This window comes from Sprattus sprattus, assembly GCF_963457725.1.
Source record: "Sprattus sprattus genome assembly, chromosome: 7".
NCBI classification, from domain to species: Eukaryota; Metazoa; Chordata; class Actinopteri; order Clupeiformes; family Clupeidae; genus Sprattus; species Sprattus sprattus.
In genome coordinates this window covers 14,814,853-14,833,076 of record NC_137926.1, presented here as the reverse complement: position 1 = coordinate 14,833,076, position 18,224 = coordinate 14,814,853, and the positions used below count along the sequence as shown (strand labels likewise).

The following is an 18,224-nucleotide window of genomic DNA, read 5'->3' as shown; positions in this document are numbered from 1 at the left end:
AAAGAGAGATGAGAGGGAGATGGAAAGGCATGGAGAATGGGAGAAAAAAAAGAGACACAAAGTGAGACGGGGGGTGGAGAGGCCACAAGACAGACATAAAGAAAAGGGGAATGAGGGAAAGAGAGAGAAAAAGATACCCACACAGAGATAGTCAAGCAGACAGGGATAGACAGGCAGACACAAAGAGAGAGAGAGAGAGAGAGAGAGAGAGAGAGAGCGAGAGAGAGAGAGAGAGAGAGAGAGAGAGGGAGAGAGAGAGAGCGTGTTAAAGTCCATGTGACTGGAGGCATGATGGTGATGCCACAGAAATATCTGATATCTATGGGTGAATGACGTGAGCTATGAGCGACAGTGTGTGTGTGTGTGTGTGTGTGTGTGTGTGTGTGTGTGTGTGTGTGTGTGTATATGTGTGTGTGTGTGTGTGTGTCTCACCTGAATGAACCGCCCTGATACTCCTCAGGCAGTAGTTTACCATCCCGAGCCTTCTGAGCCAGACCCTACAAGAAGCAAGAGAGGGAGAAGAGTTTGATTTGCTTCATGTTTCATGTTCAATCACTCACTCATCTTACTCTTAATGCACAGGAAGAAAATCTCCTTTAAGACTCTAACGTTATGAATCTTTGGTTACGGACGGCCAAAGTCTCTGCATTTCTATTAAAACACTTATTTACTATATGTATTGTGAATAGATTTTACACCTAGTCATACAAACACACACATGCACACGCACAGAAGCTATGACTTAATTCACTGACTGCTGATTGATATTTCAGGTAATCTATGGTACCAATGTGAAGGCTGATTGGGATTACAGATAATCTATGGTAATGCTATGACTGCTGGTTGAGATTACAGGTAATGTATGGTAATAATATGACTGGGGGTTGAGATAACTGGTAATGTATGGTTATGATATGACTGCAGATAAAGATTACAGGTAATGTATGGTAATGATATGACTGCTGGGTAAGATTACAGGTAATGTATGGTAATAATATGACTGCGGGTTGAGATTACAGGTAATGCACAGTAAAGATCTAAGAGGTTCTGGCATCGGGACCCAGCAGGCCCTGAATTGATCTACAAACGTGTCTGGCTAGCTGGCAGCGGGGTCTTGTTTGGGCTGCTTGAAGGACCTTTGGAGGAGGCAGCAGGACGTGGCGTTCTGTCTACACGGCTAATTAGCCAAGCGTTTACCAGCACAGGCATGCTGCTGCTGATGATGCTGACACTGCAGCTAGCCGTCACACACCGACACACACACACACCGACACACACACACACACACACACACACACACACAGGCAAACACACACACGCACACGCACACACCATGTCCTCAGTCTGTTCCTCACAATGTACAATCAGGCACACACAGACAATCCGACAGAGGGGCACACATAATTGCATACAGACAGACTGAGAGAGACACACAGTCAGTTGATCTGACTGCACTCACTGTGTCGAGTGCGAGATTGGAGTCGGGTGCTCAGCAAGTAGTGTCGGTATGTGCACGCGTGTGTATGTGCGTGTGTGTGTGTGTGTGTGTGTGTGTAAGTCCCTGCTGCTCCTGTGTGGCATCTTTTAGCATCTTATCAGCACTCAGACGAATGAGCTGAGGAGAGGACTTCAGCCCTCTTCAGCCCACTCCACAACACACACCAATCAGCAGAACGCCATGCCTCTATGAGAAGCTACTCGCACAAGTGGGTAAGTGTGTGTGTGTTCGTGTGTGTGTGTGTGTGTTTGTGTGTTTGTGTATGTGTGTGTGTGTGTGTGAGTGAGAGAGAGCGAAACAGAGAGAGAAAAAGAGAGTGTGTGTGTGTGTAAGAGAGGGTGACTGAGTGAGTGAATGTGAGTGAAAGAGAGTGTATGTGTGAGTGCGTGAATATTTGATTGTTTGTTGTATGCATGTTGGTTTGTCTATGACCATGTGAGACAGAATGTGTGTGTGTGTGTGTGTGTCTGTGCCGACGTGTTCTATGCCATCTTCAAACCTATCTGTGTGTGTGGAAATGACAAGGCAACTGAAACTTCTAGACTTCCTTCCTCTTACTTCTGATCAGGCACACCTGCCAAAACGGGCCAAGTCTTCGACGTGAGAGTGAACCAAACGTGAGCAGACAGGACCAGAGTCCCTTTCATTTAATGCAGTGGTGGACAAGTGGGTGGACGGATCCTTTAATTGGTGGGGTGGGACAGGGGGGCGTGAATGAGTCAGGAGCGGCTCTCTTTCCAACAAGCCCAAGCAGCTTTCTGCCGTCACATAAGCCTTTATTCCATCAGATAGAGATTGATTTAAAACCTCACAGGAAAGCAGGAGAAGGAAATACAAGCTGGTGGAGGGGGTTATCAGGAGAGGGGGCTGAAGGGGGCCAAATAGAGAGAAAGAAAGAAAGAAAGAAAGAGAGTGAGAGAGAGGGAAAGATTAAAGGAAAAGAGGTATTGGTGACTGATGTTTTAGAACAAAGGTTTTCCATTGGGAGCATGAGAGATGGTTAGACAGAGAGAGAGTGAGACAGAGAGAGACTGTGTGTGTGTGTGTGTGTGTATCTGTGTGTGTGAGGGTGTGAGAGAGAGAGAGAGAGAGGAGGAGGGCTAAGTGATCTATGAAAAGCAGGGCAAAGCGGAGAGGGAGTGTTTGACGAGCATGGGTGATGGAGTTCGAGGGGAGAGGAAGAGATATAATTACACGTGATTGGTCGGACTCCCCAGACCACACAGCCTCGGCCACAGAGCAGCTAACCGCAGCTCACCACTAACAACCCAGCACTTCCTGAGAATGCGTGTGTGTGTGTGTGTGATAAGCCAGAACTGTCAAATGTTCTATTTGTCTCAGTGCAAGTGCGCACACACACGCACACACACACACACACGTTCCTCCCACTACTTATTTGCGTCCAGCTCCCAATCCTCTGATCCCATCACCAAATAAAGAGACCATAAAAGGCAAGAACAGAGAGAAAAGAAGAGAAGTGATTACACTCACTCACACACACACGCATGCACAGACGGACAGACAAGGGTTGGGCCAAAGGGGCGGAAGGTGAAAGGAAGAGTGTCTTGTCACCGAAAACCCAAACATCATAGACATGATGGACTCTTCCCCTTGCTCTCACACACACACACACACACACACACACACACACACACACACACACACACTCACACTTACACTCACACTCACACTCACACTCACACTCACACTCACAGGACAAGATAACTCATTAAACAGAAATGCCTGAGTAAATCAATCTGGTAATACCCGACTCCAATTCCACCCAACAACTACCATATTTGGTAGAGCTGCACTCAACATGTAGGTACTCAGGTCAGAGTCAGGCCAAACAGAAGAACCAGAGATGAAACAGACATAGCCACCTCTTGAGGACTGCATGACCTGATAACCATGGAAACCTAGGCCTGCCTTTCCCAGTCCACCCATTTTCCATCAAAGCACAAAAGCTATAGACCCAGGAACATCCTGCGTGCTCTGTTAGTACGTCTGCTGGATGATGTGCAGTTGCTATGGTTACCTTGATACTGGTGGAGATCTCCTGCACGCCCTTGGCAGCGGCATCCTTGATGATGGGGGTGATGAGGCCTCGGTCCGTCGCCACGGCGATGGAGATGTCAATGGAGTCCAGGGCTCTGGGGCCGTCACCTGCCCAGGTTACGTTGACCTCAGGTAACTCCTGCGGTGAGGACAGCAGGTCAATCTAGGTCTCATAACACTTAGTAATAAGCTTATAAAATGTGTGTGTGTGTGTGTGTATGTGTGTGTGTGTGTGTGTGTGCGCGTGTGTGCGCGTGCGTGCGTGCGTTGTGTGTGTGTGTGTGTGTGTGTGCTTGTGCATATTTGTGTGTGTCTGGGTGTTCACCAGACTCCTTGATGGATAGTACAAGGAAAGAGAAAACAGCATGGGAACAAACACTGATCACGGTCCTGCTACTCAACCCCAGGGGAGAAATAGACAAGGGGGAAAAAGAAAGAAAAATAAAAAAATAAGAAAGAAAACCCTCTTGGAGTGACAGCCGATCGAGATATTACTTTCTTTTAATCTGTCATCTGACAGCTTCAGACGCGGCCTTTCAAAGGCATCTCTCCCAGAATGAACAGATAGGCGGCTCATTTCCTCCAATGCAATTCCATCGACTGGTGGTGGTGGTGGTGGATTGGGGGAAGTCCATTAATGGGGGAAATGGAGTTTATTTTTAGGCACATCACACGACAGCTTTGTACAGATGGGGGTTTGGGGGTGGGGTGGTTTATTGATGTGTGCGCGTGTGTATATGAGTATATAGGAGTGGATTGCTTGATGACTCTCCAGGCAAGCATTCGCAGATGGCAGCTTAAGGGGGTGTGTGTGTTTGTGTGTGTGTGTGTGTGTGTGTGTCGGTGTGTGTGTGTGTGTGTGTGTGTGTGTGTGTTTGTGTTTGTGCGTTTGTGTGTGTGTGTGTGTGTGTGTGTGTGTGTGTGTTTCGGTGTGTGTGTGTGTGTGTGTCTGTGTGTGTGTGTGTGTGTGTCTGTGTGTGTGTGTGTGTCTGTGTGTGTGTGTGTGTAGGGGAGAGCGCTCCCATGACTGGCTGTATGGCTGGTGTGGATGAGATCAGAGGCATTAAGCGTCTTCACTACTCCATCTCCCGCAGGGCACTGCTGTTCCGACTAGTGTGTGTGTGTGTGTGTGTGTGTGTGTGTGTGAGCCGGCGGGCGAGGTGACGGGAACGCGGGCCTTATGACTGCATTCGACCACATACCACAGCAGGCCAGGGCGCCCAAAGACACATTTATACACATGGAGCTGTTAGATGGTCTCATCTCATAGCCCTGTGATGGAGAAGTATACAGATCTTTTCTTTTGCTGTTTCTGTCTCTGTGTGTGTGCTTAGAAATGTGTACATTCCGTGTGTAAAAGTGAGAGCTGGAAAGAAGAACTGCTTGTTCTTCTTTCCTTCTTCTGTAGCAATGTATACCCAAAAGTTTGGAATAAGCATAGTTGCATAAGTTGTTAAAGATAACCTCAGACGTGGGAACCCACCCCGTGGTTATCACTGCCAGATAGTGCGTTGGCGTCAGAGTCACGCCATCTTCAGCCTATATAACCCTTGTGTGATGTCTTCAACTTTGCTTCTCTCTCGTCTGTTTACGCATATTGAATAAAGACACACTTATATTTAACTCCGGAGTCTGAAGTAAACTTTAATTCGAATTTTAACCTAACACCTGCTTTAGTCTACTGAAGGATTTTGGAGATGAGGATCGGATATTGAAGTCAGACAGACATCGTTAACGCAGTCTACGGCGAAATAGGGCCTCCTGCTTCCATTGAACTGTGTTATTTACGCCCAATGTCACAAAAAAACAGCAGGATCGATGACCTTCAGTATCAACCTGACAGCGCTGGGCAGCATTACATCTCCACACGGGTTCAAACACTGACATCTTAGTCAATGCAATCAATCACATCGGTCGTGTTCGGGCTTCATTTGGGCTTAACACTTATAAATTCATCTGGCTTGAGGCCTATTGATCCTTCAGATGTCTATCAGTGGTTCAGTAACACTGAGAGCTGAATGTGGGACAGTGGGACACAAGGAGATTGACGAGAAGATAACAGGAGGTATAAAACATGGGTCGGTCGCGCACGCACTCACACACACACACACACAGGCACGCACTAATGAACATGCACAGTGGAGACTTACAGTGTGACACGGGAAGATAAACAACAGGAGGTGTAAAACACGGGTCTCACACACACACACACACACACACACACACACACAAACACGCACACGCACACGCACACGCACACGCACACGCACACACACACACACACAAACACGCACACGCACACACACACAAACACGCACACGCACACACAGAAAGAGACACACACACAAACACACTCTCACACACACGCTAATGAACATGCACAGTGGGGACTTACTCGGAGAGTGACTGCGGCAGCTTTGATGATGAAGTCGTTGACGGACACCTTGATGTCCTCTGAAAGAGAGAAAGAGAGAAAGAGAGAAGGGCAATAGGTCAGAGGGTGCTTATTATCAGCAGGGAGTGCTTTTGTTTGTTTCCACTCCATTGCGCAGTTGTTCAAATCTACATCACACACACACACACACACACACACACAACAACAACACCACCACCACCACCACATCTTTGGTAATAACATTTCAAATAAACTCTGACCCATGGTTTCAGCTACATCCGGAATGGAACCTTTTAGAACACACACACATTCACACGCGCACACACTTAAAGAACATGTCGCACACACACACACACACACACACACACACACACACACACACACACACACACACACACTACTGGCATGATTGGTCTCTTCCGGCAGACCCTGTGTGGTTGTGAAAAGAACAAAGGGGAGTTGAGGAAAGGAGAGGGGAGTGGAGGACCGAGAGGGGAGTAGAGGAGGGGAGAAAAGAGGAGAAGAGAGGGGAGATAGGAGAGAAGAGAGGTAGTGTGGAAAAGAGAGGAGAGGATTGGATAAGTGAGGGGAGGAGAGGTAAGGAGTGGAAAGGGGTGGAGAGGAGAGAAGAGAGGGGTAGGGAAGTGGAGAGGGGTATAGATGAAAGCAGAGGAGAGGGGTAAAAAGGGGAAGTGGGGAGAGGGGAAGAGAGGAATGGAGAGGGGTAGAGGGGAAGAGGAGAGGGGTAGAGAGGAGAGGAGAGGGGTAGAGAGGAGAGGAGAGGGGTAAAGAGGAGAGGCGAGGGGTAAAAGGGGGAAGTGGGGAGAGGGGAAGAGAGGAATGGAGAGGGGTAGAGAGGAGAGGAGAGGGGTAGAGAGGAGAGGCGAGGGGTAAAAGGGAAGAGAGGAGAGGGGAAGAGAAGAGAGGAGAGGGGTAGAGAGGAGAGGAGAGGGGTAAAAGGGAAGAGGGGAGAGGGGAATAGAAGAGAGGAGAGGGGTAGAGAGGAGAGGGGTAGAGTGGAAAGGAGAGGAGAGGGGTAAAAGAGAGGAGGGGAGAGGGGAAGAGAAAAGTGAGGAGACCTAGCCCCTAAGGAAACAGCTCAAGCCTGCTGTGCGGAGCAAGGTCACACATTCTCCAGCGTGTCAAACAATTGGCCCTCTATTCTCCCAGCATGCTCGGAGGCTGGGCTGGCCATGTGCTCGGGTTTTAGGCTCTGGAGCGGTCTGTGGAGGGAGCAATGAGAACAGAGGACACAACACGAAAGCCAGAGAGGAATCATCCATTGACCTCCATTGGCAAGAGAACTATATACGACATCGATTCACCACAGTGACCTGACCCCCTGGGTCACGGTTGCTTGACCTCCTGCTTCACGATCGCCTGATACCTTCTTCTTACATTACTTGTGTCTGTTTCATGTCACCTGACCTGTGTGGGTTTGAATGCTAATTCAGAACGAGTGACCAGTGTGACCGCTTTGTGACGCTTAAGACTCTGGGTGAACCTTTACACAGGGACGCACTGACCAACAGACACTAGCACTAGTTCATTTTTTACCCTGCTCTGGGAACAGGCTTCAACCCTTGAACAGGAAATAACCCCTGTTCTCATTAGAGGATCCAACTGTTCTGAGATCAGATGCACACTGGATGGGATGGACCCGTAGACTAGCTAGACTAGGTAACACAACAGAAGCATTTGGTACAGTCCTCACACAGATGAACCACTCCACAGATGAGGGTAAACAGAGCAGCTTAAATCAGAGTCATTCAGGAGCTTGGCTACGCCTCCGGTTTCTAACACCAACACCAGGGAACACCTCACTCCTCTAACTGTGAGATGCTGAGTGCCCTTTTATCTGATTCTGTTTGTGTGCCAGTCAGTAATCCTGGTGAGGTAAGGCCAGTTAGGGGAGGTTAAGCAGGACATCTGCTGGTATCCTTAACCTGATCTTACTGTGGCCTCTTTAGTCCTTGTCCTCGTAGCATTCAATCTCTATAATTAAGTACTTGTGAAGGAAAGCCGTGCATGGTCTGAACAAAACTGTATCTTCGCTTGACCAAGGACAACCTACCTTTAACAAAAGAGGTCTTTCGATAGACATGTAAAACAACTAACCACAGATTTCTAAATTTCTGTGTCATTGCAACAGCAATGTAAGTTGCTAAGATATTGATCAGAAATTTGGCTCCCTGGTGCTTTGATTAAAAAAACCTGTTTATGCACGTTTTCAATGAATGCGTCTGTTCCTGTTGACATCATGAATGGCCAATGACGGCGGCTTTCTGATGACTATGCATCGGACGGCAGGTGGCCTGATCTGTGGGATGATGGAATGATCAGTAGGTGGGCTGGCTGAAGTGAAACTAGTGAGAGGATATTTTCTGGCACAACTTAAACACATCGCGCCTACAAGGTGCTTGGATTAGCTAGATACCAAAAGGTATCAAAAGAATCCAGCTACGTCTATGGAGAAGAAAGAAATCAAACACCACATGGCATTTCACAGGGTCATGGTCAGGTGACACCAGCCCAATGTCCCAAAACGCCTTTTTTCTTCTTCTTCTTCTTCTTCTTCTTCTTCTTCTTCTTCTTCTTCTAAACTTCAACACATTATGAAGCCAAGACCACACCCGACTTATTAAAAAAATACAAACCCTTTTGATTACTTGATTACACAGCTTATCAAGGGCATTTGAATTTTTGGATGTTTTAATGATGTCATGGATGAGCTTGTGAACGAAGGACAAAGACCCTGGAGGAACAACCCCAACATTAATAGCTTATGGTTAGGCACTTCAGCCATTCTGTGTTTAATGTGTAAAACACACCTGGTAGACCACAGTGCATAATGTCTCCTTTAAATAACCACATGAGCAACACATCTCATGTGTCATGCGAGCCTTATGCTGCAAGCCTGTTGCTATGGCAGAGCAAGGGGTATGTGTGTGTTTGTGTGTGAGTAAGTCTGCGTGTGTGTGTGTGTGTGTGTGTGTGTGTGTGTGTGTGTATGTGTGTGTGTGTGTGTGTGGGAAAGGTGTTTCTGAACGACAGTAACCCCTGTAAAGGTCACATGAGTGGCAGTAAATGGCGCATGTGCATGACGGCACATCATGTTCAAGTCGTGTTAATGACTCATGGAGCACACAGCCTGGGAGGCAGTGGTCCTGAGAGAGCCTCAAAGAGACACTGAGGCAGGGCTGCATGCAGGCAGAGAGTGGAGGAGACAAGAGAATAGAGCAGCTCGGCTCTGCTGATCTGAGCAGGTAACACTGTACTTTAAGGCAAACTTTGGACGTCTTTAGCCGCAACCCTGGTTTTACATACCTTTTCGGTCCAAATTTATACTAGGCACAAGATAGACTGATCGAATCGTTCCAGTATTGAGTAAGAACGCTAAAACCAGCAATCGCAAAACGACAAAGAAGAGAAGAGAAGAGAGGAGAGGAGAGGAGAGGAGAGGAGAGGAGAGAAGAGAGCAGAGAGTGGCTTTGCTGAGCATAGAGTGCATTTCCGGAAAGCTCTGTTGAGCAATCCCACTCCTTAACACACAAGACCTTACTCAGACAGCCCCTTTGATCGCATCGTCCGATGATAAAGCAGTCATGATGAAGAGTTGTTAACCATTACGACAGTTTTCACTGTGATTTCACCTGATCTAAATATTTTGAGAGGTAATGGTAACGGTATCTAGACCGCTACATCCCTGTGAACGCATATTGTCATAACATCTTAAGAAGGGCCAAGCAAGCCCAGCCGGGAGTGTGAACCAGTCCTGACTTGTGAAGAGAGGTGGAGATTTCTGTCTCATCAGATCTGGATCTCGGCTCCTCTTATGACCATTTTGTTTTCATGTCTTTCCAAATTGGCTTGTTCGGTACAATGGGTGTATATGGGCTGAGCCGTGTGGGTGTCAAGTGAGGTGTGTGAGGGTGTGTTTGTGTAAGCATGTGTTTGTGTGTATTCAGTGTGCGTCATGTTTGTGTGCTTTGTATTCATGTGTGTGTGTGTGTGTATGCATGCATGTGTGAGTGTGTGTGTGTGTGTGTGAGAGAGTGTGTGTGTGTGTGTATGCATGTGTGAGTGTGTGTGTGTGTGTGTGTGTGTGTGTATGCATGTGTGAGTGTGTGTGAGGGTGTGTGTGTGTGTGCGCATGTGTGTGTGTGTGCATGTGTGAGTGTGTATGTGTGAGTAGGCTATACTGTACCTTTGGCCAGCTCCTTGCGTAGCTTGAGAACAGCCCCCATGTTGCAGTCCACTGTGGCGTAGGCATGAGGGATGGTGGTCTTGGACTCAGTGAGCCGCTGGGCGATCACGCGTCGCATGTTTGACGCCGGCAACTCTGAGAATGTGCCCTGCGGTCAAAAACACACATAATAGTCACCTCTCTACCCGCTGACACACACAGACACATAGACACACACACTTCTTCTGCTTATCACATACAATCACGGACAATCAGGATTCTACACAAACAAACTTTCCTTCTCAATTTCACACACATTGATCTACATACACAGAAACACATGATATGTCCTCTTCTCCAAACGCGCGCACACACACACACACACACACACACCACACACACACAGACACACACACACACACACACACACACTCTTAGTACCTTCTCTTAAAAACACACACCTGGGCTCCTTTAGACTTTTGTTTAACACATTAATCAATCAGAATGGGTCCCACAGAACCATTTTGTGTCGATTTGGGGGTATTGACAAGGGAGTAAAGGAAAAAGAAAAAAAAAGGGTGTATTGACGTATTGACTGCACAAGTGACAGGGGAATATTAGCTCATATATCAGAAGGGACCGTCCTCTCGCTTCTTAATTCAGTCAAAAAGGTTAATGGGCTGTGGGGAGCTAACCAATAGTTCAGATGACTCAGAGTGTTTAGCACAACGGACACAGGACACAGGACAAAGGAGCAAAAATGCCTTTAGATGCAGAACACAGTGGATTCAGAAAGAGCAAAACTCGCCTATCCATTTTCACTGTGTTATCTTAACTGCCTGGCAGTCGACTGGGTTTGGGAGATGTGAAGATAACATGTGTGTGTGTGTGTGTGTGTGTGTGTGTGTGTGTGTGTGTGTGTGTGTGTGTGTGTGTGTGTGTGTGTGTATGTGCGTGTTCTTACTACGTCAAACCGAAGAGCTAAGCTAAGCCACACAGCAGCTATGCTGCTAACTGGTCCCACGCGCCAGGACTAAGAAGACGAATCTCCCTCTTTATAGTGTTAATAAACGACAAATAGATAAAAACACACAGGAGGATCATATTTTATTTTCTCATCTATATACTGAATTTTCACCTTGCACAAATGAAGATCGTAAGTGCTCCTGTGGCGAAACAACAACATCAGGCTAACAACACCGACATGAAGGGTTCAACACCCAGGTATCATTTTATTTGACAGCAATCCAACCGTTTCAAGCAAAAAGGCCAAACCTGGCACCTTCCCCTACGACAAATCAACTCAGCTCTGTCTCACGACAGAAATGCATTGTACTTGGTTTCAGTCTCTCTCTATCTCTTCCAGTGAAATGTACTGAAGAATTGTTGAAAAGGATTATTTAGAAGCCCTTGCACGCACATACTCGTCCCACACCTATCACCGTCAGCCAGCACCAGCTCCACCAAAACACAGAGATAACACTAAGAGGGAGGAGAGAGCATGAGAGAGAGAGAGAGATGGTGCTGAGATTATGGTGAGAGAGAAAGCGTGGGTGTGTGTGACCAAATTTCTGGCGAATTTGGGTATGCGGTGGGGGAGGGGGGGTTGGGGGGTCCAGGGGGGTGTGGCGTTGTCTCAACCCAGCTGAAGTGGATGGAGAAATGTACACAGACATGTTCTCAACAGTCCAGGAAAAACAACTGAAAACCCAGACAAACACCCAGACCCTGACAGCCAGCTGAAATCATAACAGGATTTGTGTTTCATGGATGGATCCACAGCTTACTGGCAGCAAGAGAATGTGCAGCCCAGATAATTACATGGCTATTCCTTCATCCTGGTGCCCTGGACTACAGCACTATTCATCTCCATTACACAGCCACAGTTCCCAGGCAAGCCCAGATTCTAGCCTGTGTAACATCAGAAGAGGTGAAGGCTCATTCTGCGTGTACCATATTTTTTTTGTGTGTGTTTGTGTGTGTGTGTGTGTATGTGTATGTGCGTGTGTTTGTGTGTGTGCCGTCCTTACCGGGGCCCCTGGTTTGCCGGGTATAGAGATGGGGGGGTAGAGCCGTCCTGAGGGCTGTGGGGGTGCAGGGGCGGAGGCAACAGCAGGGGCAGGGGCAGGGGCAGGTGTGGGGAGTGGGGCAGATACGGCTGGAGCGGGTCTGCCTGTGGTGCCCGCCTTCTTCAGCAGATTCAGGGCATCTCTGCAAAACGAGTCAAAAACATGGACGTCAACACAAAAACACCATCGCTTTTACACACCCTATTCTCTCAAAAACACACTCAATTCTGCACACATCTATAGCTACATCTATACATATCTATTTTTCAGATGTACATCATCCTGCACACTGTACATACATACATACAAAGGGCCTTATGCAGTAGTCCAGTGAATTGAATTCCAATGTCTTTGAAACCAGCTTGGACATGCTGAGAAAAGTGTTCGAGAAACCCAGAAATCAGATCCCTTCACTGGCCTCAGATCATCCAGGAGCAGCATATTGTACCAAACACGCACACCTGTAAGGCATACAGTGGAGGCAGGAAGCCTGGAACGTGCCGTGTGTTAAAGTTGAGCCGAGCGCAAGCACACATGATGTTCTGTTTCATCCCTGTGCAAACACACAGCCGGGCGCACACGCTGGATGTGACTGGAACTATTGATATGGAGCTCGCTAGAGGGAAAAACATTCCTTCAGCTTACAGCCCCCCCCTCCTCCCTTCCATACACAAACATATACGGGCCATTCTACCGAATTCGTGTAATATGCAGTCCCTCAACAATAAAAACTATTTACAAAACAATTAGGTATTTAGGCATAGATATTTAATTAGAAAATGTTATGGTCTATATAAACCCAATGCATTACATGAGATAGTGATAAGCTAAATCTATACAAAATCATCATTTATAGGGTACTTTCTATTGGGAAGTAGCTGTCCCCAACCCTGACATCTAAATTTCAATGCCTTTAAATAACACTTTTCAATTTTTTTAGATTTTTTTCAATGATTTAATTTCAAAGATCTTTATGATTGGGTTGAAACAGAACTTGGAATATTTAGATTTATTGTGGGTTTAATTTTTAAATCAATTTTCTATACTCAAAAAATCATGTCCCTAGTTTTCATGTCACTACCGAAACACAAGAGTTTTAGTCCATTGGCTGAGCCTGTGTTTTAGCCACGACTCTACATTTTTGGCCATGCAGTGACACTGCATCTCTGTCCCTCATGGTTGAATGGTAAGTAGCTAAATCCCATAGTTTTTATATAAATGTGTTCCAAAGTCTGAAAATCGACGTGTAACCTTAAGAATTGTCACTACCGAAACGCATGTTTTCTTCAATTAAGTAAGCCTTTTGGGGTTTCATGGAAAATCTTATGTTTGTATGTGTGTTCACCTCTTCAAAGATGTGTTTGAAAGCCGTGTGCTTGCTAGAATTCTTTATTTATGCTTAAAATTAGCTAGAATTGTCACTACCGAAACAGTCACTACCGAAACATATGGTAGTGACCTGATGATTTCAGTAGTGACAAAATGAAATGGTAAGTAGTTCAATCCGATAATTTTTTTAATAAATGTGTTGTGTGGACTAAAGGGCGGCCCAGAGCACCTTTTGGAAGATTTTGGGAGAGAAATGAACATCTATCCAACAGTGCAGTCACTACCGAAACACTGGATGTCACTACCGAAACAGTGCAGCACTACCGAAACACAGGATGTTTTGTAAAAAATTAAGTATATTGAGTAATCAACTAAAATGTTATGATACTGATTGGATTAATGTATGTTCAATTTCATCAATCAACAACTCTGGAATCAATATGATCAGTATTTTGCATTTTACAAAGAAATATTGCACTTAGATTTTGATGAATTGTATAAATTGAACTTGAAAATTTGGTAAAAAATTCATTTTTATGGATTTCATTGTGAAAACCTTCAAGAAATATTTGTAAAAATACTCTTCAGAGAAGGGAAGGAAACACAATCTGAACAGGTCAATAATAATACTTTTTTACTATAGTAAATGTGATGTTTCGGTAGTGACAATTTTTGGAAGAGGAAAAACATTCCAACACATTCTGAAAATACAATATAAAAATTGACTGTTCTTTTACTAGATAAGTGTACTTTAGATATGGTACAATATACATACGGACAAAGTTTTGGGAATAAAACATAAAAAAAATCAAAATATTTCCGACCTGACTTTGCACCAATTCGGTAGAATGGCCCATACACAACATACATACACACACACACACACACACAGAGCGCCCAAGCGCCCCACCCCCACCATCAAGCCAAGCTAAAACAAACAGAGTGTAGAGGGTGGCCTTCAAAACACAGTGAGAATAAATATGGTCCATGTTTCGGAGGATGACTTTTCAACCCCTCCATTAATCCTCCGTCTCAAACATTCATTCAGGCAGATGGACGTCTTCAGACTTGGGCCCGAGGTTTGTTTAGCGGGGAGCTCTTTGGTCTTGGCTGATGTCCTCCTGACTTCATCATGACTTCTCCATGACAGCAGGGACACATCCTGGGCTGTGGACAGGGAGCTAGTCCGCAGACAGTGGAGACACGTGAGGTTTGAGTGATCTCAGAAAAGGCTGCCGTCACTGCATCTCCTGCACTTACTATTCTCCACGAGGTCACTCATGGTTGATTTGGGGGGAGGGGGCTAGCATTACACAGAGGAGGTAGGTTGACCTCCGGCAACTGAGCACACACTACTGAAAACCAAATTTGTGCTAATTTATAAAAAATCAATGTAAAATATCATATGTACGCAAGTGTGCACACCTTAAAGTGAGCTGAGGTGCATTTTGTTTCCACTGATACTGCTTGAGATGAAACCAAAATTGAACTTTTTGGCCTGAATACCAAACCAGGCACTGCTCATCACCTGGCTAATACCAGCAGTGGAAACGGGGCAACTAGTCCTGATAGAGGAAAAGATGAACGCAGCTTAGAACACCGAGATCCTTGAAGAAAACCTGCTCCAGAGCACTCTGGACCTCAGATTGGGGGCGAAGGTTTACCTCCAAACATGACAACGACCCGAAGCACACAGCCAAGAGAACAAAGGAGTGGCTTCGGAGAAAGTCTTTGCATGTCCTTGAGTGGCCCAGCTAGAGCCCAGACCTGAATCCAATTGAACATCTGTAGCAAGAGCTTTGTACCGCCCTCCCCATCCAACCTGACAGAGCTTGCGATGATATGCCAAGAGGAGTGGCACCAAAGGTTAAGTGGTGTGTACGGATATGTAACCCCTAAATAATATTTTTTAAATATCTGTTTTCACTTTGTCATTATTGGCTTTCTGGCTCGACTGTACAGATACACACTCACGCACACATGTTCACACACACGCACTCTACCACAGAAAGTGTCCAGGAGGATGAGGTGGCCTCCAAGTCTATGCTGTTGCTCATGTGGGTGGCGGTGGTGAGACAGGCCTGAAGTTGCCTGAGTCAGGGTGCAGTCCTTAGCCCTGACACATTACATTACTCATCAATCATCAGCATCAACCCTTCTCTCACGCGCACACACACGCACACACACACACACACACACACACACACACACGCCGCATGGTTCCCATTGATTTTATGCGTCACCAGGTATGATTCAAAAAAGTCCTGAGCCACAGGGTTTACAACGCTTTGCATCGAAACCATTTCAAAGCTTTTCTTGGACCCAAAATGAGGAATGTTCCTCAGACCACACCCAGGAGAAGCGGGTCTGTGCCGTTTGTGGTTCTGCTTACAGGGATTCCCACAGTAATTCAGCTCCTGTAGTGTACATTCCTTCACGCGATCAACTAGGGCTGCTCGATTATGGACAAAAATCATAATCACAATTATTTTGTTCAATATTGAAATCACGATCATTCAAACGATTAATCTTGAGTTTCAAAACATGATGCATTTATTTACTGAGAATTTTGAATGATAGGTAGCTCAGACACATCGCAAATCCTCTCAGACATATTTTTGAGGATTTTACATTGTACAGTGTCTATTTCTCGGTAACTTTATGAAAATATGAGCAAAACGAAGTCAAACAAACAACTATTAGGTGCAAATACGACCATCTAAGGAGTTTGGTCTGCCGTCTTTTGTTATTTTTGTTTCGCGCTCTTGTGACGATATACTTCCTAATGCAAAATGCCAGATTTAACTCCCTCTTGCCGCGTTGAATGCTTTTTGGGAAGGACTGATTGCGCAAATAATCGATTATATGAGTTTGGAGATCGTTTGACTCAAAAATTGAAATTGAAATCGTGATCAAAATTTGATTAATTGCACGATCAACCCACTTCTCCCGAACACACACACAGAACACACATGTGTGTGTGTTGTGGTGTGTGTATCTGTGTGATTTGGGGGGTGGCCAGGTACCAGGTGTGGCAGGACTGTTCCATGGTTCCATTTGACTGCTCAGGGCCTGAGAGTATCTCCTCCCTCACGCCACCTCCACCCCTCTGCGAAACACAGGCCCCTCGTTCTGACTCACTCTCCATTGTCTCCTACCTTCATTCCCTACCTTTCTCCCTCATCCCATCTCAGCTGCTGCTCCTCTCCCTTTCTGTCTCCCTTTCCCTTTCTCTCTCCCTCTACGTCAGCAGGGAGATCTTTGATCTGCACCTTGCAGTACATTTCAAAACTTGCACAGCCTTAGGCCCAGAGAGGCGGGAGTCATGTGGAAGCCTGTGTGTGTGTGTGTATGTGCGTGAGAGAGACAGAGTGTGTGTGGTCTGTTCATGTGAATGAGTGGGAAAATGACTAAGTGGGTTTTAGAAAAGAAAAAAATATGTGTAGTGCAATATAACACTAATGAAAATAATAATGTGTGTCTGTGTGTCTGTGTGTCTGTGTGTCTGTGTGTCTGTGTGTCTGTGTGTCTGTGTGTCTGTGTGTCTGTGTGTCTGTGTGTCTGTGTGTCTGTGTGTCTGTGTGTCTGTGTGTGAGAGAAAGTGAGAGAGCCTAAGAGCACATCAGCACATAATGTACCTGTCTGGGTGCTGAGGGGGCAGAAGGCACATTCCTGTCATTGTTACTGGCCACGCGTGTTTGTCAAGGTCAAACAACAACAAAAAGATGCCAAAATGTTCCTCCCTGTGACTTTCTTGGGCTGGCACTTCTGTAGCGCTTTTCAAAGCTCAGTCCCCGCAGCCCCCCACCCCCTTAACTGGAGCGCGCTCAGTGCATACTCAGGTTTCCACTGACACAGAGTCCACTCCCCGAGAGAAGAGTGCAAAGAGCGCTCTGCCTGTGGAAAGAGGAAGTGTTGTCGTTGCCCTGGCTTTAAAAATCTGTTAAATGCCCAATGGTATCTCCACTGGAAGAGACGTCCTATCATTGGGCATTTAACATTAAAGCATCACTGACAGGCACGGTGAAAACACACACACCACACACACACACACACACACACACACACACACACACACACACAGACACCAGTTCACCTCATCATTACATTAAACTCAAGGCTGTGGTCAGAATGTGTTCAGTCATTATTTCACCGCCCTGTCAGATTTGCCTAGCGGAAAGAGTTGGGCGGGAGACATTTATGGAAAGCCAACATAGGCAAATTATGAAGTACTCAGTATCAGCAAGAAGGAAAATTGAAGTACTCATACTCTGTCTGAAAATAGTGGTATTGGTGCATCCCTAATTTCAAGTTCACACACCAACAGCTGCACAATACCGAGGAGAGTAGGAAATCAACCCTGTCGTTAAGAGACACATTGTTCAGTGACAAAGCCCAACTCTGATTTGGCTGGGAGGATTCCTACATGCTCTCCTGTGGTAAGTATCCAGCATGAGCCTGCATTTACCCCGGCCACCTCAGGCGGTGACAGTGTCACTTTCAAGACGTCACCAGCACGCGCTCACAGACTTCATGGAAAGTCACCAATGCTGTTAGTCTGAGGAGGCTTTTATTTAAAAATAAAAAATAAAAATAAAACGAGAACGTCCCAACATAATCTTCTACTCTCCTGCCTGGGGGCCTAGACTGTAATGGGATTTAATATCTATGCTTGTAGTTTAAATGGTT

General features: G+C 46.1%; 1 protein-coding gene across 1 annotated transcript in view; it reads right to left on the bottom strand.

Annotated features, from left to right (window-relative positions):
* Positions 1 to 428: 428 nt before the first annotated feature.
* The window catches only part of pdhx (pyruvate dehydrogenase complex component X), a gene marked incomplete at its 3' end in the record, with an annotated part of 39,654 nt that continues 21,858 nt past the window's right edge, over positions 429 to 18,224 (bottom strand). The window contains exons 6-10 of the mRNA XM_080842646.1: positions 12,168 to 12,348; positions 10,159 to 10,306; positions 5,952 to 6,010; positions 3,537 to 3,695; positions 429 to 497 (exon numbers count right to left, since the gene is read on the bottom strand). Coding sequence (XP_080698772.1) covers positions 429 to 497; positions 3,537 to 3,695; positions 5,952 to 6,010; positions 10,159 to 10,306; positions 12,168 to 12,348 — 616 coding nt within the window. The remainder of the gene's footprint in view (positions 498 to 3,536; positions 3,696 to 5,951; positions 6,011 to 10,158; positions 10,307 to 12,167; positions 12,349 to 18,224) is intronic.